This window comes from Rhinoraja longicauda, chromosome 23 (genome assembly GCF_053455715.1).
Source record: "Rhinoraja longicauda isolate Sanriku21f chromosome 23, sRhiLon1.1, whole genome shotgun sequence".
Classification (NCBI taxonomy): Eukaryota; Metazoa; Chordata; class Chondrichthyes; order Rajiformes; family Arhynchobatidae; genus Rhinoraja; species Rhinoraja longicauda.
Window position 1 is genome coordinate 23,323,391 of NC_135975.1, and position 24,351 is coordinate 23,347,741.

General features: G+C 39.3%; 1 protein-coding gene across 6 annotated transcripts in view; it reads right to left on the bottom strand.

Annotated features, from left to right (window-relative positions):
- Positions 1–24,351, bottom strand: part of apaf1 (apoptotic peptidase activating factor 1) — a 158,878-nt gene that overhangs the window by 8,993 nt on the left and 125,534 nt on the right. For all 6 annotated transcript variants that reach the window (XM_078419849.1, XM_078419847.1, XM_078419848.1 and 3 more), the window contains 2 exons: positions 22,253–22,378; positions 17,549–17,692 (listed from right to left, as the gene is read on the bottom strand). In XM_078419849.1, the coding sequence (XP_078275975.1) occupies positions 17,549–17,692; positions 22,253–22,378 (270 nt within the window). The remainder of the gene's footprint in view (positions 1–17,548; positions 17,693–22,252; positions 22,379–24,351) is intronic.

Sequence of the window (24,351 nt, forward strand, 5' to 3'; positions counted from 1 at the left end):
ACAGCAAGCAAAGCAAGTTAATAGCTTTTAAGGTATCACAAAATGCTGGAGTAATTCAGCGGGTCAGGCAGCATCTCTGGAGAGAAGGTATGGGTAACGTTTCGGGTTGAGACCCTTCTTCAGTCTGAGGAAAGGTCTCGACCCGAAACATCACCCATTCCTTCTCTCCAGAGATGCTGCCTGACCCGCTGAGTTACTCCAGCATTTTGTGATACCTTCGATTTGTACCAGCAACTGCAGTTATTTTCCTACACTCCTTAGTAGCTTTTAAGTTCATGAGCTATGTTTTACTTCTATTTACTTTCTCTGCCCTCTGCATTCCTGGACTGTTTTGTGTTAAACAATCAATTAGCAAATAAACGGCTAATTTGATTGCAGACCAAAAATACTGGATAATGAATTATCTCTTATTGATGAAATGAAACATAAAATAAATTTGTGAACTTATATAATTAAAATGTGATCCTTATCAAATAAAATTGGAATAAGCGGATAAAAATTGGGAATGCCCAGTTATTATCATCAACTTTATAAAGAGTTGATTCCCTAGATCAGACATAACATTAGAATCTCAAAGCACAGAAACAGCCCCTTGGCCCAACTCGTCCATGCTGACAAAGATGTCCCATCTAAGATAGTTACATTTGCCCTAGTTTGGCCTATATCCCTCCAAAACCATTCCTATCCATGTACTATCCAAATCTCTTTCCAATATTACTGTACCTGCCACAATTACTGGAAGGCCAATGTATCGAAAACCTTCGTGAACACCCTACCCACCTGCACGACTTTCAGGGAACTATCTACCTAGATTCCTCTACAACACTTCCAGGCACTGTGAAGATATCCCCCTGGTTTGACTTCCCAAAATGCAACACCACGCACCTATCTGCATTAAACTCCATCAGCCGTTCCTCAGCCCACTTGCCTGGCTGATCGAGATTCTGGTGCAAATTTCACTATCTACGATACCACGTACTTCAGTGTCAATCTGCAAACTTACTAATAATCATGCCTTGTGCATTCTCATCAAAATCGTTGATATATACCACAAACAGCCATGGGCCCAGCACTGATCTCAGAGGCACACGATTCGTCACAGGCCTCCAGTCTGAAAAACAACCTTCCACTATGGCATAGCAATTGAAAGAAAAGAAACTAAAGCAAATTGAAACATAGCAATATTTCTTTTTTTAAAGAAAGTCGAAACATCCCTATTTAATGTAAAGATTAAGACACAGGAGGTATAAAATATTTATAAATAATCATGATTTTTTCCCCAATAATTTTACTCTGTGATCATTTGTAAAGTACCTTCGTGTTTATAGCTTATTGCAGTCATTAGGTTTAGTAAAATTACTTTCATTTGCAAGAAAGCAAGTAAATTATGTTTGAAGTATAAATTACACATGATCAGAAATACCAACTTGAAATTAATAGACTTGAATCATTCTCAATTATAATACCATAATTGCAACTGCATGCCAGGGGATAAATAGAAAATTGATTTATAAACATGAATTAAATAATTTATTTGGTTACCCTACTGTGAAAATATCCCTCTAATTCAGCAGTGAGTGAGCAGTTGAGAGGAGCAGCAGTAGTCATTCGTGTCTGGCATTGACTGCTCCTCGTGGTTTTAAAAGGAAGGCAAGCACCAGCACGGCACCTATTGGGAGCGACCATGTTGGGAGAGACTTTGCATTGAGGTGCAAGTGATGAGGCAAAGTGTAGAGGCTCTAACTTGTGAGGCTTCCGCAAGGAGGCTGAGCGGTGGATGACGATAAGATAAGGAAAGATCTGTTTTTCTTTTTATGACTATTCCTTATTCTGGGTGCAGTATAGATGGCAGTTAGGGTACCTATTTGCTCCTCCTGCAGAATGTGGGAACTCAGGGAAATTTCCAGTGTCCCTGAGGATAAGATTCTATGTGAGATTCTAATTTTATGTCTGATCTAGGGCATCAACTCTTTATAAAGTTGATAATAATAACAGAGCATTCTCAGATTCTATCTGTGTTGAGCTGCAGCTGCAGACTGACTATGTGAGGGAACTCAAGCTGGATATCCTCAGTATAATTTGGGAGAATGAGAACATCATAGATAGAAGTTATAGAGAGGTGGTGACATCCAAGGTACAGGCAGAAAATAGATGGGTGACATCCAGGAAAGGGAGTAGGCAGACACTACTAAACTAAACATTTGTAAGGATATCACTAGAACTGTGAAGGTTGAACAAAACTAAGCAGAAAATGGCCCCTTCTCTGAAAAAAAGATTAAGGGTCCTGATGGGGACTTTCACAACTATCAGGCCATTTGGGGGCAGATACGGATAAATCATTTCCACTGGTGGATGAGTCCAGGCAAAGAGGCACAAATATTAGACAGTTACCATTACGTTACGCTTTGGACGAACCTACCATCATCACATGGAATGGTTGAAAGAGCAACACAAGAAGTTGATGCCAACAAGACAGAAAGAGGGTGGGGATAAACAGGCAAAAGATAGAAGAGATTAAAGTGAGAGGACACATGATTAGGAAAACACTAGCATTAATCAATTATGCTGACTACCTGTTCCTGTGTTGTCATTTTGTCATTCTATACACGCTAAACCACAGAAGTTAGAAGTTCACATATTCATTTGCTAACTGGGATTTTACTGTGAGAAAACTAGCTGCAACAGAATTAAAATAAGTATATTGTGATGTTTCTAAAACAATGCCATATATCAAAACATGATTTTTTTAAATGCATCTTAAGATTTGTTATTTAGAAGGGTGAGCTTTACCAGTTCTCAATGAACTCACCAGTTCACCGTGTATTGCCTATCTTCTAATTTCTCCTACCTCAACATATTTTAGAAAGCCTTCATTTCTCACTGTTAACTGGATAGGTAAAATATCATTCAAGATACCTCAGGTGGAAAAGAATGGCATCACTTCTATATCAGATCCAACATTAAATCAATGTTTACCAAGTTATGTGCTCAGGGATATTAAGATTCAGGGAGCAGTGGCACACACATCATTCTACTACAAATAAAGAACAACCACAAGTTAAAAATAAGTTGGTGAGTGAAGGTTCCTTGGCTGAATAGTTTCAAACTGATTTACAAGTACACCAACTGAGTAGCATCAATTGCATTGTCCAAAAATACTGTTCACAATAGTCAGAGCAAGACGCAAGCAACCCTTCTTTGTAACTGATGCCACTGGTTAAAGCAAACTCAAAACAGGGATCTCTGGGATGCTGTGAAATGAACAAATATTTTCTTTCATATTGTCGGTTTAATCCCTGGTGCTGAATGGTATGGCCACCTCCCTAGGCTTTCAGAACGTGGGGTCCTGCTGCTAGAAATCATGTGGTACACATTAGGTGAAAACAGAAATGCACTCAACTGCTGTGACACTGTGGTTGAAGAGCCTGACAGATCGATAACCTGTGCTGACAATAAAGGAAGGACTGCTTGGACAAGACACCAAAAATTAAATTTCAGGATGAGTCACGATACACATTTATGATTATACTAATGCTCAGTTCCAGCTGTATTCCAAGACTATGCCTTGGGCTTTACTTCTACAAAGATACCAGAATACACAAAAAAAACCCCAATGAACTCTAAAAAAAAAACTGCTTCCTTGAGCTACAGGTTTAATGCTTGAAACACAATCAATGATAAAACAATTGCATAAGTTAGTTAGAACTGTGGTTCATGTGTGTTCATATTTTATATTGTAGTAAGAGTGCAAGGACTAAAATAAATGACAAGATCATATAGGTAAAGAACTAATGAATGAGTTCATAAATATGTTTAAGCAGAGAGGCATGTTTAAAGACTGAGGCACTGTGTCTTTAAAGCTGCATGGAATGCTTGAAAGATTTTATATTCATAACTTGTAACTGAGAACTAGTTTCTTTCTGTCCCAGTGCAATACTAAATATAAATCATTAATTAGAGGTGACTTGGTTTTGCAGTCTTACAGAAGAAATTGTGCCCATTTAAAAACAGTGAAGTGGAATATTCTTTTGTCAGTCTCCAATAAATCTTGCTGAGTGCTGTGCTGTCCCCTGCATTAACTTATTTGAAAAGCTAAAAGCATCTACACAATATGATAAAAGAAACAAAGACTTCACCACTAAGCATGTTAGACTGTGTTATATGTGAAACCTGTAAAATTGCAGGAGATAGTATTGAACTGTGCCTTTCAACAGAAATGCATATGTACTTTTCCAAAATTAGCTTCAAGAAATTAGCTTACATTTAATTAAACAATAATATCAAATTCACAGAATGCTTCATTCTGGGTCACATTGCTGCACTTGCTAAAAAGAAGCAGCCTTAAGGATTAATTTAAACATTTTAATTTTCATTAGTCCTCATCTAAGTAGTACTGCAATAGATGCAACCAATAGAGAAACAATTCAACCATTATTACAATCACAACAGAAACAATTCAATCATTAATACTCTTTAATTCTTATTAGGGAACCAAAAGACGAGGAAATCATTCCACCTGATGTACCAGACTGAACAAAATGCACCTTTGAAACAGTATCCAAACAATTGTTATATTGTGCATCATAAAGTGATGTACATCATATAGCAAGGTAGACACAAAATGCTGGAGTAACTCAGCGGGTCAGGCAGCATCTCAGGAGAGAAGGAATGGGTGGCGTTTCGGGTCGAGACCCTTCTTTTCCTATACATCATATAGCATATTCTGATCTATTTCAAGCAACACGAGTTTAAGATATAAACATGACATTGTTGCTCACTGCAGTAAGAGAAAGTGAAAAACTGCCAAGGATTATTCCAAACCAAAATGGTGAGCTCAACAGTAATATTGTCATATGGGTGGGTTGGAACAAATTCCATCCCTCCCAAAAAAATCAGCTTGAGATTTACAATATAAATCAAGTAATATTACTGTCCTTTGCAGTTTACACAATAATTTATTCATTCACTTTCCCTCCATCTGTAAGAATACCAATGGTATTTAACCTTAAAACGACTGAATTGATCACATAACAAGGAATCACACTGTAAGAAATCTTGTTTCAACACTAAATATCTGTTTCTGCTGATTGACAACATACCTAACCACATCTTAAATTTGTTATTTAACCTGATACCAGACTAAGACAGACAGTATACTGCATGGCAGCACAGCTGTTTGTGCTACTGCCTTGCTACACCAGACACATGGGTTCCATCCTGACCTCAGTTGTTGAATGCATGAGGTTTGCATGTTCTCTCTGTGGTTGCATGGGTTTCCTCTTGGTACTTCGATTTCCTCCCACATCCCAAGGACATGAGGCTTTGTCGTTAATTGACCCCTGTGAATTGTCCCCATTTTGTAGACAAGTGGTAAATAGACAGTGGGTAAGATTATAGAAAAAAATTGGATTAACATGGAATTGGTGTAAAAGGGTGGTTGATGACAGGTGTGGACTCAGTGGACCCAGGGGCCCATTTCTTTAAAAGGACCCAAATTGCTGGAGTAACTCAGCAAGTCAAGCAGCACGTCTGGAGAACATGGATAGGCAACATTTTGGGTCGGGACTTCTTCAGAGTCTTGATCTGTTTGCATGCATGCACCAATATCAAATGATAAACTGGACAAATCTACTCTCTAGCTTCTGACTTGATCAAGCCTATGAACAATGCTTACAGCAATAAATCGCAACAGTCCCTTCAATAAACATTTCTTATCTATGAGGATCCAGGAAGTGGGTGGGGAAGCATTCAGATGATCCAATCCATTCTGGCTCCCATCAGTCCCATTTCTCTCTTAATTTCTGGTGGCTTGCAATTTATTTTCTTTCACATTTGCACAATACTGTATTAAAAAAAGGTTCAAGTTAACCTACTGCCTAAATGGAAACAGTTTTTTAGAGTAAGAAACAGGAGATGTTATTGGCGAATAACCTCCATTTAAAAAAACTTGCAAAATAATGATCTCATCTGGTGAAGATGACTACATAGTTCTGCAATGATACAATACTTTTGGCTGTTGTGGGTTTCAATGATTAGTGCAGCATATGCTTCATTTTTAAATAATGTTTTCATGCAAACAAATCATCTGATTTCATGACAATTATTATCCTCACTATCATATATCATTGGTAGATAATTGCAAAGCAAAGCTCATGTATTGAGCGCAAAAATTGCTTGGAAACGGTTCTATGTGGAACGACTAGGATTTCTCAGTGTAAGCCACCAGGTTTGAGATTCTCATGTGAAAGTGTAAGCCTTTTTCGAAAGGAGGCAATTTTCCACAATTTCTCCTACTTCCTATTCTGAAAAATTATGTCTACTATTAATGCAGCTGGTTATATTAAACGTTTTTGTACATTATCTTGTAAACTTGAGAGAAAATAAGTTGCAGGACCACAGGGAATTAAGCGAGAATAGGAGTGACCCAAACTTGCTGGCTGCCCTTCAATAGCAACTCCCTGGCTGCTCTCAGTGTTGCACTCCTCGTGGACCACTACCCAATGCAGCTCCTCAGCAAATCACTCCAGGGAATTTTCCTCCTGACCGGGTGCAAGAACAGCCAGTTCATGAATCAGGTTTGTGTATGTTCTGAAGCAATTTTAAAATTATTTTTGTGTTTTATTCCTTTAAATTTGTTGCAGTTTATTTTTTTTTAATAGTTTTGAAGGATTCTGAATATTGCCATTAAAAACATTCTAAATCATGGCTTAGAAGGCCGTCAAACTTTTTTTTCTGTGTTTCATGGCTTGTATGGGCCATTCTATTTGACAGCATTACTTGTACAAGAGCCTCCCCATCTTGGATCAAGACTTCAAAAGATGTGGATTGTTAAATATATACCTACAGTGTAGCTAATCAGAGAGTGTTGGTGTGTAATTGTTGATACAGACCAAGTCTAATAATTAACCAATTGTAATAATGCTTACTTAAGAACGTGTGGGATGTCCATCACATTATCCCTTCATCTTGGAGGACAGAAACTTGGCATGATATACACGGTGACGTTACCCGACTATCATTATTCTATGCAAAATAATCTGCAAAACCAGATTAACAAAGCAGTTAAGTACAATAATTACTCATGCATTTCATAAGAACTATACTGTGAGTTTAAAAAAAGGAGACTAGGCTACACTTTGAACAGATCATCTCTTTCATACGGTGTTTTTATTATCCCCTTACACCAAGGACAAATATGGATGAACAATAAACGTGGCCCTTATCAGCCATGCCCAAATATTTGCATCTAAAAAACAAGGCCTGATTAATCACACAGCTGTCCATAATTTCAAAATCACATCTGACTGTTCAATGAAAACAAGTTGAGTATTCTAATTCCTCTGCTTAATCTAATGAGTTCTTAATATTTTGGTACTGGCAGTTAAAATGCATAATCTTGTTATAGGCTCGCATCTGACTAAGTTATTCTCTTGGGTATAGTCAGGCTCACGGTTACTTCAATTGCTCCTATCCAGGAGCCTGCAGGATACAGAATTTAAATATGTACTATTATAATACATGTCACAGCGTGGCTATCTTAGAGACCAGACTAAAACACATTTTTGAGACCAAAACAGTTAGATGTTATCAAGTTGCCTTCGATCATACACAACAAACAAGCAGGGGAAGCATTAAAAACAAATTCCACTTACTGTGCTCAACATGAATGAATGAATGTTTGTTGGCCAAGTATGTACACATACAAGGAATGTGCCTTGGTACTCTGCTCACAAGTAACAACACGAACATACAGTAAACAATTAAGAATAAAGCATAAAACATTAAAACATTAAGAATACAACATTACGGTTTAAACATATGAGTGAAATAAACCAGAGCAAAAAGATACTACAGACTTTTGGTTATTAAGTAGAGCTACTATTCACGGGAAAAGTCTGTTTTTATGTCTGGCTGTGGCTGCTTTAACAGTCCGGAGTCGCCTTCCAGAGGGAAGTGCTTCAAAGAGTTAGTGGCCAGGGTGAGAGGGGTCAGAATGGCCAGGGTGAGAGAGGTCAGTGATCTTGCCCGCTCGCTTCCTGGCCCTTGCAGTGTACAGTTCATCAATGGGGGGAAGATTGCAGCCAACAACCTTCTCAGCTGATTGAACGATTCGGTGCAGCCTCCGGATGTTGTGCTTGGTGGCTGAGCCAAACCAGACCATGATGGAGAAGGTGAGGGCGGACTCAACGATGGCAGTATAGAATTGGACCATCATTGCCTGTGGCAGATTGTGTTTCCTCAGCTGCCGCAGGAAGTACATCCCCTGTTGGTCCTTTTTCTCTGTGGAGTCGATGGTGGCCCCCCATTTAAGGTCCTTGGAGATGATGGTTCCAAGGAACTTAAATGACTCCACAGATGTGACTGTGGTGTGGTTGATGGTGAGTGGGGGGAGGGGGAGCTCTCCTAGAGTGTACAATTAGTTCCACTGTCTTAAGAGCATTGAGCTCCAGGTTGTTGCCATGGCACCAGGACACCAGCTACATCACTTCCTGTCTGTAGGCAGATTCCACCCCATCCTGGATCAGTCCAATCAGGGTTGTGTCATCCGCAAACTTGAGAAGCTTGACAGGAGTCTGTGGAGGTGCAGTCGTTGGTGTAGAGAGAGCAGAGGGGAGAGTACGCAGTCTTGCGGTACTCCTATGCTGAGGGTCTGCGGGTCCGACATGTGCTTTCCCAGCCTCATATGCTGCTTCCTGTCTGTCAGGAAGTTGATGATCCACTGATGGAGGGGTTCAGGAAGAGTCAACTGGGAGAGTTAACATAAATTAACACTATGAAAATATGTCTGATCAGCCTCTTGTTGACATTATCTTTGAGTTCTGATTTTGAGCCCAGCTAAAGGAAAGATGTCGTTAAATTGGGAAAAGGGTGCAGAAAAGATTCATAAGAATATTATTGGGACTGGAGGGTATAAGTTATAAGGAGAAGCTGAATAGGCTGGGGCGCTTTTCCCTGGAGCAGAGGAAGCTATGGGGTGACCTTATAGAGGTACATAAAATTATGAGGGGCATAATCACAATCTTTTTCCCAGGATAGGGGAGTCCAAAATGAGAAGACATAAATTTAAAGTGAGAGGGGAAAAAGTTAACACAGTCCAGAGGGGTAACTTTTTCAGAAGGTGGTGGGTATATGGAACGAGCTACTCGAGAAAGCTGTAGAGGAGATACAACTACACTGTTTAAAAGGCTTTAGTTAGGTACATGGATAAAAATGGTTTCGAGGGATATGGGTAAAATGCAGCCAAATGTAACTAGCTTGGTTGACATGGACAAGTTTTGCTGAAAGGCCCATTTGTTGAAAGGCCCATTGTACTGTATATCTCCATGGCTGTTATTTCTGGCTGTAATGTTTAATCATAACAATAACTTAAGCAAACAATCTGCTCTACAAAAGGAAACATTAAAAATACCAGGCACACATCAGTTCACTAGTCTTCAACCAATGTTGTACCTCTTTTGATAGACAAAATGCTGGAGTAACAGTGGAACAGGCAGCATCTCTGGAGATAAGGAATCGGTGACATTTTGGGTCAAGACCCTTCTTCGGACTCTCTTTTGTTTACTTCCTTTACTGCTACTGTGTATTAATGTGCTCAGCGTGCTATCTGCAGATCACCAAGTCCTCCTTCAAATGGACCCTGCGGTCTACTCTACATTTTAACTTTCCATTGATATTTCCTCTCCATCTTTACAATTGTAATCATCTTTCAGCATGCATGTGGGATTATCTATTACTTGCTTAGATTTAGTCCTTTTCTGATCCAACCCATCTCAGGGAGATCAAAGTTAATTTTCCAACTACAGCATGCGCTTCCCTTTCAGATCCTAACTCAGTTCTCAAAGATCAAACAACCTAATTTATGAAGATGATGATCTTTAGAAAGTGCAGTGAAAATGTTCTTTTATAACTAGTGAAGTCGGTATCTGCAGCACTAATGATGCCATGATAAAAAACATCTTGAATTCCTTGATGAAATAAATGAACAGAGGCAAAAATACCCGTTTCCAGAGCTATGTGTATGGCTATCTCAGTTTAATGGGAAATGTGAAAAAACTCTCAGGAAGCCTGGTAAAATGGCAGATTATGCTGGACAAATAATGTAAACATATTATGCATGCAATTTGGATTGCTTGGGCACAGTATACACAAAGATAGCACAGAATTTAAACTTTGAATGCCAGATTCATTATTAATTTACAATCAAGTAGAAAAGCCAAAAAAAAACAAAGCTGTGAAATATTACTTCACTGGTTGATAAGCTTTTAGAGTCCAGTATTAAGGATGCGGTTTCTGTGTACTTAGAAGCATATGATAAAATAAGCCAATGTCAGCATGGTTTTGTGAACGGGATATCTTGCTTGACAAATCTGTTGGATTCTTTGAGGAAGTAAATGACAGGATAAACAAAGAGTCAGCGGATGTTGTTTACTTCGATTTTTAGAAGCCCTTTGATAAAGTGCCGCACGTGAGGCTTCCAGACAAGATGAGAGCCTATGGTATCAGGGAAGAGACTAGCATGGATAAAAGGTTGAATGGCAGAAGACAAAGATTGGGAATAAAAGGTTTTTTTTTTCTGGTTGGTTACCGTTGATTAATGTTGTTATGCAGGAGTCGGTGTTGGGTCCGCTGCACTTCACGTTGTAGATTAATGATTTGGATGATGGAATTGATAGCTTTGTGGTCAAGTTTGCGAATTATATGAAGATAGGTGGAGGGCAGCTAGCGTAGAGTAAGCAGGGAGTCTGCAGAAGGGCAGAGAGCGGGTAAAAAAGTGGCACTGCAATACAGCATAACAAAGTGTGCGGTCATGCACTTTGGTAGTAGGATACAGTTTTGTAAATCGGGAGAGGATTCAGAAATTGGATCTTGGGAGTACTAGTGCAAGATTCCCAAAAGGTTAATTTATTGATTGAATCAGTCGTAAGGAAAGCAAATGCAATATTGGCATTCATTTCGGTACAGAAGATATAACTTTCATAAATTGAAATTGCACTGAATTTTTATAAGTTCTCAAAGAGATAACCAAGTACAACCAAGCACAATAGGAAAGAAGAACACTGGACAGTGTCAAGGAAGGGGGAGAGCATTTTAGAGGCACCTTCATATTTCAGTTATGAAGTAGCACAGCTATTGGAAAGATGAGAGACAGGAGTAAAAGTTTTTAAATTGTACAAGGCAAATTTTATCTAGCTAAGTTGCAATGGACTTCAAATAGTTGCTTATTCACAAAATGCTGGAGTAACTCAGCAGGTCAGGCAGCATCTCAGGAGAGAAGGAATGGGTGACGTTTCGGGTCGAGACCCTTCTTCAGACTGATCAGAACAAGTTGTGACCAGACTTTCTAAAAGCTTTTAGCTATGGTCATGGTGGCTGAGGAATGGAAGACTACCAATCGGAAGAAAGAATTAGTAGATTAACAGAATTAGTAGTCAGCTTAGTACCAATAAAATTGTCCTGGTTATCACGGACAGTTATGCATCGATTTGTTAAGGGATGGCTGTGTTGGACAATTAATTGGCTGAATTTTCTGAAGATGACGAGTACTCTCCATGATTTTTGGTGTGATTTAAAAAAATGTCCGAAATGACAAATTAATCAGGAAGGCAATGGCCTTGAGATACAATGGATTGTGGCAAGTTGGATTTGAAATTGGCTCAGTGTGAAAAATCATAGGGAAGCACTTTAGAGGAGTTAAAGTTTCTGGGGGGTTGTATGCCCAGCAGAAATCCCTTGCTTTTGGTCGTTTGTATCAATCATCTGGCCTTAAATGTATGCACCATGATTGAGAAATCAGCAAAAGTTATCATATTCCGCAGAGTGGTTGATGGCAATGAAGAAAGATGCAGGCTATGTGAAGACATCAATGGGCTGGTTAGAAGGGTACAGAAATGGCAAATTATGTCAAGTCAAGTTTATTGTCAGATGCATAAGTACATTGAGCTACAGGTACAATTAAATATCTTGCTTGCAGTAGCACAGGCACACAGACTCAGAAAAACACACAATACAAAATATGCAGAAATTATCATAACATTTCTAAACGAAAGCTGTGCAAAACAAAAAAGACAATAGTGCAAAAATATAATTAGAACAAAAATGGTAGTGGACCATAGTGTTCCATTACCAATGTAAAATTAGTGTAGTGCAGGTTAGTTCAAAAAACCTGATGGTTGCAGGAAAGCAGCTGATCCTGGTTTACAAAAGAAGAGCTGGAGAAACTCAGAGGGTCAGGAAGCATCTCTGAAGAACATGGACAGATGGTGGCATGGATAGCTGACAGGCATCAGTCTGAAGAAGAGTCCCAACCTGAAAGGACTCCTCTCCATGTTCTCTAGAGATACTACCTGACCCGCTGGGTTATTCCAGCACATTGTCTCTTTTTTTTTTTAGCAGTTCCTGAACGAGGACCTGAATCAGAAGAGTGTGATAATGGGGAGGTCAAAAGAGGCAAGGGAACATACAATAAACCCAGAAGAATAGAGGAAAATAATGGGTTTGGAGTGCATAGCATCATAGAAAAATTTATAAAACTTGCCATTCAACTCATCAAGTCCACACTGGTGGAAGAGGAGAACTTGGCCTATTCCCAACTTCCATCACCTGATCCATAGCCTCATAGCTCAGCAAGTGCACAGCCATGTATTATTTAACTGTAAAGAAGCTTTCTGCCTCTACCATCTTCTCAGGCAACAAGTTCATAGAGCCTGGTCCCTGGTGCGGGGTGCTATAATCATCTTATCAATGAGCCCTGCTATAATTATCTTATCAATGTGGCCTGCCTTAATCATCTTATCAATGTGTGCAGTTACCTTTAAGGTTCTTTGGACATACATTATAAGTTCCTATTTCTCAGAATAATTGTGGATTTGCTTGCTTATTACACTTCCCCAAATGCATTCTCCACATGTCCCTGAATTAAATTCAATTTGCCACTTTTCCACCCAACTTCTCAGAGTCTGAAGCTTCTCTTCTCACCGTCAAGCAATGGAGTGCAAGATTGGATAAATCATGTTATAAAACCCCAGGCAGATGACAGCTAAACTGCCTTATACAGATCAGGTCGCCACGCCACATGAAAGATGTGAGGCATGAGGGGAGGCAGAGAACAGGCACAAGGATATAACAAGGCACTGAAGATTTTAATACAAGAAGGGATCGGCTTGGTTCAGGTTAGCAGAAGGATTAGAGAGGAGTTGAGAAAAAACATGCAAAGAGTTGTATGGGTCTGCCTGAAAGGGCAAAATCCCTCAACATTGAATAAGCCCTTAAAGAGCAGCAAACTACAAGATTGCAGACTAAAAGCTGGGTTAAGGCTACATTGATCCTTTCTTGGTTGACAAGGATATGATAGATGATTGGCCTCCTTTCACTGCTCAAGATTTCCATGATTTTATACACAGTTATTTCCAGTTGCCAGATCTCCCAAAGGGAAAACAGAATTGGATGCAGCACCTCTTGATCCTGCTTCCAATTACTGCCCTGCTAGATAGTGCAAGTACACGTGCAGCTGCAGGGAAGGGTTAGACTCCAGTAAGGATCCTTCATAGATGAATAACCTGGTGAAATATGGTTACTCTGGCAAATTTTAAGAATATGATTGATTACAAAGAGCCATGTCCATTAATAAAGGTATTGCCATTTTTTCCCCCGAAAATAATTGCAACAAAACATGAACATCTGGAGATTCAATGTTACTCAAAATCTGCAAACAGAATATTGAAAAAAATGCAAGCAGACTGCAGTTCCTTAATAAAAATTTGCATGCAAACGTTTTCTAGTCAGATTTTTCCTGGAGTGTTGCTATAGTAACGGTGATTACACAGTATCTGTCCAGACCACACTACTAGCATGATAACCACTGTTAGGATAATTCTCAGGCATGACTCCAGCAAAGTCTTAATTAAAATCTTAACAGGACATAAAGCAGTGTGCACAAATAGCATGGACTCTACAGGGTGGCCTGAGACCTTTACACAGGTTGACTGCCTCAATGCAAAGCATTTATTCAAAAGCTAATTAGGTGATTAATGGACAAGAATAGTCTATTAACAATATCCTATCCACAAAGTATTAATTATCCCAAAGGGCCATGTTTTACAATTGCCTGTTGTAGATTTAAGATTTCTCTTAATTGATATAAATTTTAATTCTTCCCACTGAAAAACAGGAATAGACAATGGATTACAATTTCTTTCAGGAAACAACTTTAATTTCCCTTCAAGCGTTTCGCGTTTAAAAATAACGAAGATGTTTCACAGAAGCCAGAGGTAAAGGAGAGAAGGAAGGGCAAATGAGAAGTAGACAAAGTAGAACATTTCAAGGAGAAAGAGAGGGGTTAAGAAGGAAGTTTGATGGAACTTTGATTATAAAAAGGAAGGCCACCAATGGTGAATCCGAAGAGGTGTGACGCACAAGAGACCAAAGCAAAAGAACAGTAATAATGGACTCAGAAACGGAATAGGGAGGGAGGGTGGGGGGTTGGTGGGTTATAGGCTGGAGGAAGATACTTGAATGTGTTTTCTTGGGTTGAGGCATGATGAAAAAAAAAATGGAAGTAATCAGAGTCAGAGAGCACAGAAACTGGCCCTTCAGCCCATCCCTACCATCAAGTCCCCATCTATACTAATTCCATTTGTCAGAACTCAATCTGAAGCCTTCTTTGCTGTGGCAATTGAAGTGCTTATGTCGATACTTTTTACAGTTGTCAGAGTGGCTGCCTCTATCACTTACTGAGGTAGTACATTCCAAACGCCAACTATCCTCTGGGTGAAAAAAAAAATCAGCTATCCTGTAAACCTCTCACACTTACCCTAAACCCACACACTTTAGCTAGGGGGAAATGTTTATTCTACCCTCAATGTTCCTTCATGATTTCATTTTTCTCTCTCCCCCCTCAGCCTTCAGCTCTCCAAGGAAAATAAAACTATATTATCCTGTCTCTCCTCATAATCAAAAACTTTCCACACTTGGCAACGTCCTGGTAACGCTCCTCTGCACCTTTTGAGTGCAATTATGTCCTTCCTAAAATTGGGGGGCTTTGTAGTTTATAGACGATGGCTGTTTGTGACACTAAAAACCATGGCAGTGATAATGCACCAGTAATAATACAGAACTACTGGTGCTAACTGATACCTAACATTTATGTGGAAATCACAAAATTGTTGTCTATTAACCAGCTTCTTCACAGGTTGCATTGTTTATAGCACTTCCATGCAATAAATGAAAATTGCTTGAAATTATGTGAATTTCAGATATTATGGAAGTAGTTCTGTCAAAGAAAATGCTGAAAAACTGACACCGTTGCATTTGGTGAAAATATGCTTTCAATTTTGTATTAAAGTCAAAGTGTTTGCTTTGTAAACAATTATGCTCTGAGGAATGAAGTTTCTGATGACATGAATAATTCAAAGTGGGGGATTTTGAGATAAATATATTATAATAAAAGTGATAATACTGCAGCTATTTTAATTCAATGGGTCGAGGCGAGAGTTGGCCAAGATAGGTTGGAGGACGTTACCTGTAGGGTTGGCGGTGGATTGGCAATTGCAAACTTTAAAGGAGTGCATGGATGAACCACAACAATAGCACAGTCTGACACATATGCTAAATAGGAAGAATGGCTCAACTATGGTTAACAAGGGAAATTTGGGATAATATCTGAATAGGCCTGGAAAAGCAGTGGACCTGAGGATTGTAAACAATTTGGACTATATGGTTTTTGTCTATACAAAGGAGAACCTTCCAGGAATGGTTGGAAATGTAACATCTACTGAAAGAGAAGAGCTAAAGAAAATCCACATTAATAAGGAAATAGGGTTAGAGAAATTAACGGGATTGAAAGGCACCAATTCCCCAGAATGCAAAATGCATTCCTGCGTACTAAAGGAAATGGCTCCAGAAATAGTGAATGGTTATTTTATAACGTTCTTTGCATTCTGTTATGGTTCCCACAGATTGGAAGGTTGTTAAGGTAACCTCACTGCACAAAAAAAAGGAGAACAAAGAAACAAGGAACTATAGACTGGTGATAGACACAAAAAGCTGGAGTAACTCAGCAGGACAGGCAGCATCTCTGGAGAGAAGGAATGGGTGACGTTTTGGGTCAAGACCCTTCTTCCTTCACAAAAAGCTGGAGTAACTCAACGGGACAGGCAGCATCTCTGGAGAGAGGGAATGGGTGACTTATCAGGTCTCGAAACGTCACCCATTCCTTCTCATCAGAGATGCTGCCTGTCCCGCTGCGTTACTCTAGCTTTTTGTGTCTATCTTCGGTTTAAACCAGCATCTGCAGTTCCTTCTTACACAATTATAGACTGGTGTTGGTTCATTGCTCGTGGAGAAAAATGTTAGAGGGCATTATTAAAGATGCAATAGCAGAATGTTTGTTAAACGGTGAGAATATTTTAGCCAATGTGGGCAGGAAGTTATAATAAGGAAATCGTGCTTGACAAATTTACTGAAAATGTTCAAGAATATAACCAATAGAGTGGATGGGGAGAACCAATAAATCTAGTTACAATGAATCTAGGACTATCGGAAGGTTTTTGTCAAGGTTCCCATTAACAGATTAATGTGCATATAGGATCAAGGGTAATGTATTGACATGATTAATGAACTGGTTGGCAAGACAGGAAACAAAGAACATGCATAAATAGGGTCTAGGCAGTGACTCATAGGATACTACAGGGATACGTTACATGGACTAGAGCCATTCACGATTATTTTTTAATATATTTTCTATATATTTTCTGTTAATTCTGTCTAAATCACCCACACACACACATATACAAATATATATTATATGTATGTAAGTGTGATTTAGATGGAATTAACAGAATACAAATTTTAGGTTTTAATTAACTATTTTCAAAAGTGCAAGCTCAAAATTCTAGAAAAAATGCATTTTCCAAAAGGAATCATGTATTTGACACTCATCGTAATTCATCAGTTTTGACAGTCACTTAAAGACTAAATTATTTTTGATTCCCCTTTTTCCTTCAATTCTTTTAGAGTATTTTGATTTGTTACTGCTTAGTTCTGATTGTATGAATGTGAGCATTTATCAGCAGTTTCTCTAGATTTCCTTCACATTGATTGGAACTTTTCCATCAGAACTAAATTAAAATGTATTAAAAAAATGTGATTAAGGTTTAAATCGACTGATGATACTGGTGCAGCCAAAGGCATGGACTGCATTGATGAATTTGCTTAGGGATTAATAGGGCAAGTAGTTTCATACGTAACCACTGCTCTTTAGAGGTACTATTAACAAGCTGCCAGAGATTATTGGCAGGATTTGTGATGTTGAAAAATCATCACATTATTAAGATTTATAAAGAGAAAGTTCAACAGATTTATGAACAACAATACAACAGACTTAAGTAATTAAAATAGTAGAGTTCTCAGTTTTGTACCATTGAAACCAAATATTAAACTTACCTCAGAATTTACCATCGGCTAATGAGGAAGTCTTTGCTTCTAAAGATCTTTTGAGATGCTTCGAAGCATCGCAAAATTCTTAAAACAGTGGCTATTTATTTGCGCTTACCTTTATGTAACCTCCAGTAGAGACCAAAATCTTGCTGTTGGGAGAGAAGCGAAGATCTGTGACCCAACCTCCATGTTTGGAATCCTTGATATCCACATCATTCGGACAAATATGAAGTACAGAACCATCTCTCACCCTCCAGATCTATTCAAAGAAAAATAAACCTTTTTGAATATGAACCAACTGTGGGTCTTCCACCAGCCAAGGCCGTTCCATGGGTAACTGAGATAATCTACTTTGCCACTCATTCTGCTTCAACACCTTTCACTGCACTTCCATTGAACATGTTTGGAATGAGTGTGATATGCACGTCAAACATTCAGTTCTACAGGGAGCTAGAGGATGGGGTGGAACAGATAATTAGGGGACCAGGATGGTGAAGTAGGCGACAGATGCAATAGATAATTGTGACCACTGTACATTACTGTGAGAGATGCATGGAATTGCTGGCAACAGTTTTTGTCCACAGACCTCGGAAGTGACCCAACATTGATTTAAATTAATAAAAATCAATGACTGCTGGAGATGGTCTTTTTGTGAATTAATGCAGACCGTGTACTAATGCCAAGAAATTACAAGACCAATCTATATGAAGTTATTCATCCTTTTGTTACAAAAATTCTGTCCTCCCAAATCCATCCAATCATTCCTGAAACTTGAAACTAATCAGTCAGGTCTCTTCCCATGCCAACATCAAGAAGGCAATCAAATTGTATATAATATGTTATAGAGTCATACAGCACAGAAACAGGTCCCATGGCCCAACTTGCCCATGTTGACAAAGATGCCCCATCTACACTAGTCCCACCAGCCCCCATGTGTCCCATATCCCTCAACCTTTTCGATCCATGTACCTGTCCAAATGTCTTAAATGTTGCAATACTACCTCCTCTGGCAGTTCATTCCACATAATCACTGCCGTCTGGGTGAAAATATTGCCCCTCAGGTTCTTATTCAATTTTTCCCCTCTCACTTTAAACCTATGTACCCTGGTTCTTGATTCCCCTACTCAAGGTAATGGAATGAAGTCTCAGCCTGTGCTCCTCTCCCTACAGCGCAGGCTCTCAGGCCCGGGCATCTTGTCCTTGTAAATCTTCTCTGCACTCTTTCCAGCTTAACAACATCCTTCCTATAGGAGGGTGACCAAAAATGAATGGAATACTCCAAATACAGCTTCACCAACATCTTGCACACTGTAACATAACATCCAACAAATGTTATGTGACCAACAAATGGGAATGAATTTTCTTTGCACTTCTTGACCAGTCTATTACCTTGAATTAAATTATCTAACCCAATACTTTCATGATTCATTCAGTCATTGTAAAAGACTTATGTGCAGTGCTTCTCTTCCCACTTCCATACCAGATATACTTCAAGTTTCCTTCATTGCCACCTCCTATTTCACATTTACATGCAGCTCCTCATCAGCATCATCGGGAAAGAGCTGACGGCCATTGACGACATTCAGTTCACCAAAACCACCATCTCATTCAACCTGTCCACTGCCCCTAAATAGTCACACCGTCTGCCAGATATCGAGTAAAAGATAATGAGAAACATCATTTGACTTAATAAATGGAAAACCAATACCTTTAATCCCCGTTTCAAATGGCTTTCCCAAGCCAATATCCTACCCACCCCCAGTCAAGTGTGAGACTAAATGTGATCATGGCTGATCATTCTCAATCAGTACCCCGTTCCTGCCTTCTCCCCATACCCCCTGACTCTGCTATCCTTAAGTGCTCTATCTAGCTCTCTCTTAAATGCATTCAGAGAATTGGCCTCCACTGCCTTCTGAGGCAGAGAATTCCACAGATTCACAACTCTCTGACTGAAAAAGTTTTCCCTCATCTCAGCTCTAAATGGTCTACCCCTTATTCTTAAACTGTGGCCCCTTGTTCTGGACTCCCCCAACATTGAGAACATGTTTCCTGCCTCTAACGTGTCCAACCCCTTAATAATCTTATACGTTTCGATAAGATCTCCTCACATCCTTCTAAATTCCAGTGTATACAAGCCTAGTCGCTCCAACATATGACAGTCCCGCCATTCCGGGAATTAACTTAGCAAACCTACGCTGCACGCCCTCAATAGCAAGAATATACTTCCTCAAATTTGGAGACCAAAACTGCACACAGTACTCCAGGTGCGGTCTCACTAGGGCCCTGTACAACTGCAGAAGGACCTCTTTGCTCCTATACTCAACTCCTCTTGTTATGAAGGCCAACATTCCATTGGCTTTCTTCACTGCCTGCTGTACCTGCATGCTTCCTTTCAGTGACTGATGCACTAGGACACCCAGATCTCGTTGTATGTCCCCTTTTCCTAACTTGACACCATTCAGATAATACTCTGCCTTCCTATTCTTACCACCAAAGTGGATAACCTCACACTTATCCACATTAAACTGCATCTGCCATGCATCCGCCCACTCACACAACCTGTCCAAGTCACCCTGCAACCTCATAGGATCTTCCTCACAGTTCACACTACCACCCAGCTTTGTATCATCTGCAAATTTGCTAATGATACTTTTAATCCCTTCATCCAAGTCATTAATGTATATTGTAAATAGCTGCGGTCCCAGCACCGAGCCTTGTGGTACCCCACTAGTTACTGCCTGCCATTCTGAAAAGGGCCCCATTTATCCCCACTCTTTGCTTTCTGTCTGTCAACCAATTTTCTATCCATGTCAGTACCCTACCTCCAATACCATGTGCTCTAATTTTGCCCACTAATCTCCTATGTGGAACCTTGTCAATGGCTTTCTGAAAGTCAAGGTACACCACATCCACCGGCTCTCCCCTGTCAATTTTCCTAGTTACATCCTCAAAGAATTCCAGAAGATTAGTCAAGCATGATTTCCCCTTCGTAAATCCATGCTGACTCGGAACAATCCTGTTACTGCTATCCAAATGCTCCGCAATTTCGTCTTTTATAATTGACTCCAGCATCTTCCCCACCACTGATGTACCATCAGATCACAGACTAGTCTGCTCCACCCAATATTTAAAAACAATCTTCTGGAGGAACTTAGCGTGTCAAGCAGCATCTGTGGAGGTAAATGGATAGGTGATGTTTCGGGACAAGATCCTGCACCGATTTGTCCTGTGACTCCAAAGTTGTAAATAACATGATATGATTGATATATATAAACTGTCCTGATGCAGAGTTTCAACTGAAATGTCAAACATGCTTTTGCTTCCGGAGATGCTGCCTGACGTGCTGAGTTCCTCCAGCAGTGTTTTGCTCCTGATTACAGCATATGTGACCTCATGTCTTGCCATACGATCACCTTCTCCAATCTCCTACTATTTACTCCTGGGTCTTCTACTTACCTGCAGCCGAAACTTTAAAAAAATTATTTGGTGTTACATTGTGAGCCAGATGCAACGGAATTTCGTTCAAATATGCACTCGTCTGGTGATAGTTTTGAATGACAATAAAGTGAAATTTGATTTTATTTGATTATATTCGAACTACAGATTTGCGTTGCCCACACACACCGTTTCATCCCTCGAGCAACTAGTGTACATATAAAACACTGTGACACTGCTGACACTTGTATCCTAACTCGAACCAAGTTCTGTTCATCTATTACCCCTGTTCTTGGTCGCATACACTAAATTCCTATTAAACCAGGTCTCAAATTTAAAAATCTCATGTTCGTTTTCATATCCCTTTATGGATTTGTCTCTTCCCAGCAACCTCCCACAGCCTTATAAATCTGCACCCTCAGCTTTCTATCTCTTCTTCCCCTTTCAAAGAGCTTCATGAAAGCTACTTCTAAAGTCAAAGAATTGCCCCAATATCTCCAAATGTGAGTATTTACCTCAGCAATGAACTTTGGACTAGCTGTAGGTTGCACTACGTACTTTGGTTTACATTGTTATGGTCTGGTTACCAAGTACAATTTATAAGTTATTGCATTATTGATTATTGATTTTTTTTGCTGTATTGTGCTGGTAAAGCTGCAGCAAGTAAGAATTTCAGTGCTCCTTTCCCAGTGTGTATGACAATTAAACACTCTTGACTCTTACATAGTAACCTAGAAAATAGGTGCAGGAGTAGGCCATTCGGCCCTTTAAGCCAGCACCGCCATTCAATATGATCATGGCTGATCATCCAGAATCAGTATCTCGTTCCTACTTTCTCCTCATATCCCTAGATTCCATTAGCCCTATGAGCGAAATCCAACTCTCTCTTGAATACATCCAGTGAATTGGCCTCCACTGCCTTCTATGGCAGAGAATTCCACAGATTCACAACACTCTGGGTGAAAAAGTTTTTCCTCATCTCAGTCCTAAATGGCCTACCCCTTATTCTTAAAGCATGACCTCTGGTTCTGGACTCCCCCAACATCGGGAACATTTTTCCTGCATCAAATATTATTACTTATTAAATATTGTTTCATTTACTTCCCTGTAAAGTGCATTGGAAAGTTTTATTGATTACAAGTGCACAATAAATGCAAGTAGTTGTCAGTGTTATAGGCTTTGCATTTTTCTGTTGCCGACCTGAATATGTTCATCTTTACTCATATACAGTATCTGTGCACCATTTATGAAGTGTGGTGACTGGCCAATTATACAAGTTCGGGAAACAATCTGATTTCCTTAAATATAACGATTTAATTTATCAAAGTAAACTTAGCAACCAAATAAAAAGATACTGGTACATTTTGAGTTAAGTGATGATTACCCTGATTTCACCATTGTCGTCTCCGGTTGCCAAGTATTCGTTATCCCAAGTGAATCTGCAGCTCCGAACACAGGCATTGTGGCCAGCCAGAACAAGAGGAGGCATGCTGTCCCTCAGACTCCAAATCTTAAAATAAAGGTCATATGATTAACAGTTAGGTAACACAATCTTTAAAAAAATGTACAAACAAAACAGAAAATATACTTCCCAGATTCATTCAAATAATACTTTCTGCATTTTGTCAAAAATGAATGCTACCAGAAAATGGTTGACATGGAGTTAGGATAGGTGATCAAAGCGTTGGGTTTGGAGAGCATACTTAAATAAAGACAGAGAGAGAGAAAGAGATAGGAATTAAATTCTAGAGCTGAATTAACTCTCCACAAGGTTCCAGTGGCACCTTTGTGTATGCTGTAAAGCATGGGCAGATCGCATCAGATAACATCACAGTGCTATTATGCAGTTGCTAAGCATGTACTCTGTTGTGAAGTGTAAGATGTAGATTTTCTACTTCACACCTCAACACGATGGAATAGTAAAAATTATCTACGCGAACAATATCAGATGCACAGTTAGATAATTTTTTAATCATCGGCTGTATTGCCGACAATAAAAGATAAAGATGCGTTTTATCATTTCTGAGTTGATTACAGAAGGCCAAGGAGAGATACTAGGGGAAACCAAAAGGGTAAGACCAGAACATTTATATTCAGTATGAGCCATCTTAAACTAGAGCCAAAGCCTGTAAATTTTGGCAAGGCATTTGAGGATTAAAGTATGAGATATGCATACATCTGCCATTCTCAGATTTAACATTAAGAATGCAAACGATGTTACGCAAATTCTTGACTTTAGATCTGAGGTTGGCAGATTTTTGTTAAAGAAGAATAGAAAGGAATATTGGTTAAAGGCAGTGTGCAGATAAGCTAATATCTTACTGAAGACAGAAAGGGTTCTAGGATCCAGGATCTGTTCCCATGCCCACATCAATAAGTTTTGTCACAGCAAAATTAAAAGAAAGAAAGTCAAGGCGTGGCATATTCCACATCAGTAATGGTTCTTGAAGGATTTTAAATGAATCTTATTCATTTTGAATTTGTACGATGGACAAGTTGTATTAACATATATAGCCAGAATATTTTTAACCCCAATTCTTCAACAGCTAATAATAGTTTAAATTTCTGATGCACATTGAAGATCTAAAAGATTAGAATAATTTTGCATATTTTAAAAAAACTATAACAATCCTCTCTGTGCAACTGCTGACTCTTGTAATGGTTCCAATTTATTTCAAGCAAATTGACACAATGCTATATTCTTCGTTGACTGTTTTTACGATAAAATGTTGTGACTTTGTTGCTTCCAAAGTGAATTTTCTGACATATAAAACAGAAGGCAGCAAGAAAAACTCCACTGGTCATCTCAGTTAAAACAAGTCATAAATGATAGAGGTCAAAGAAGAGGAAATACAAATTCTTTGTATCCTCAACACCTTCCAGAGCGAAGTAGCCTGTGTAAATGGCACACCATCCACCACACCAAACATTCAATCTCTCTAACACTAGCTTGCACCATTTACTTCCCAAGTATAACCAACATATCACAAACATGTAGCTTCCATGCTAAGAATGATAAAGTGAGTAGGAATTCATTGCCACAGAAGGCTGTGGAGTCCAAGTCAATAGATATTTTTAAGATGGAGATTGACAGATTCTTGATTAGTAAGGGTGTCAGGGGTTCTGGGGGGGGGGGAGGCAATGAATAGGGTTGAGAGGGAAAGATAGATCAGCCATGATTGAATGGCGGAGTATATTTGATGGCCCGAATGGCCTAATTCTGCTCGAACTTGTGAACACGAGTAAGAGTTTGAGGAAATCACCACCTGCAGATTCCCCTTCAAGTTGTACACCACCATACATATATCACTGGTCCTTCGTTGTCACCCTGGTCTTACTTCTGGCAACTCCCTGACCAAAAAAATGTGGGAGTACCAACTGGTGGTTCAGGACGACAACTCACCAACACCTTTTTAAAGGTAATAAAGGATGGGCAATAATTCTAGCCTTGTTGATGACGGTCATCACCACCTCCCCCCCCCC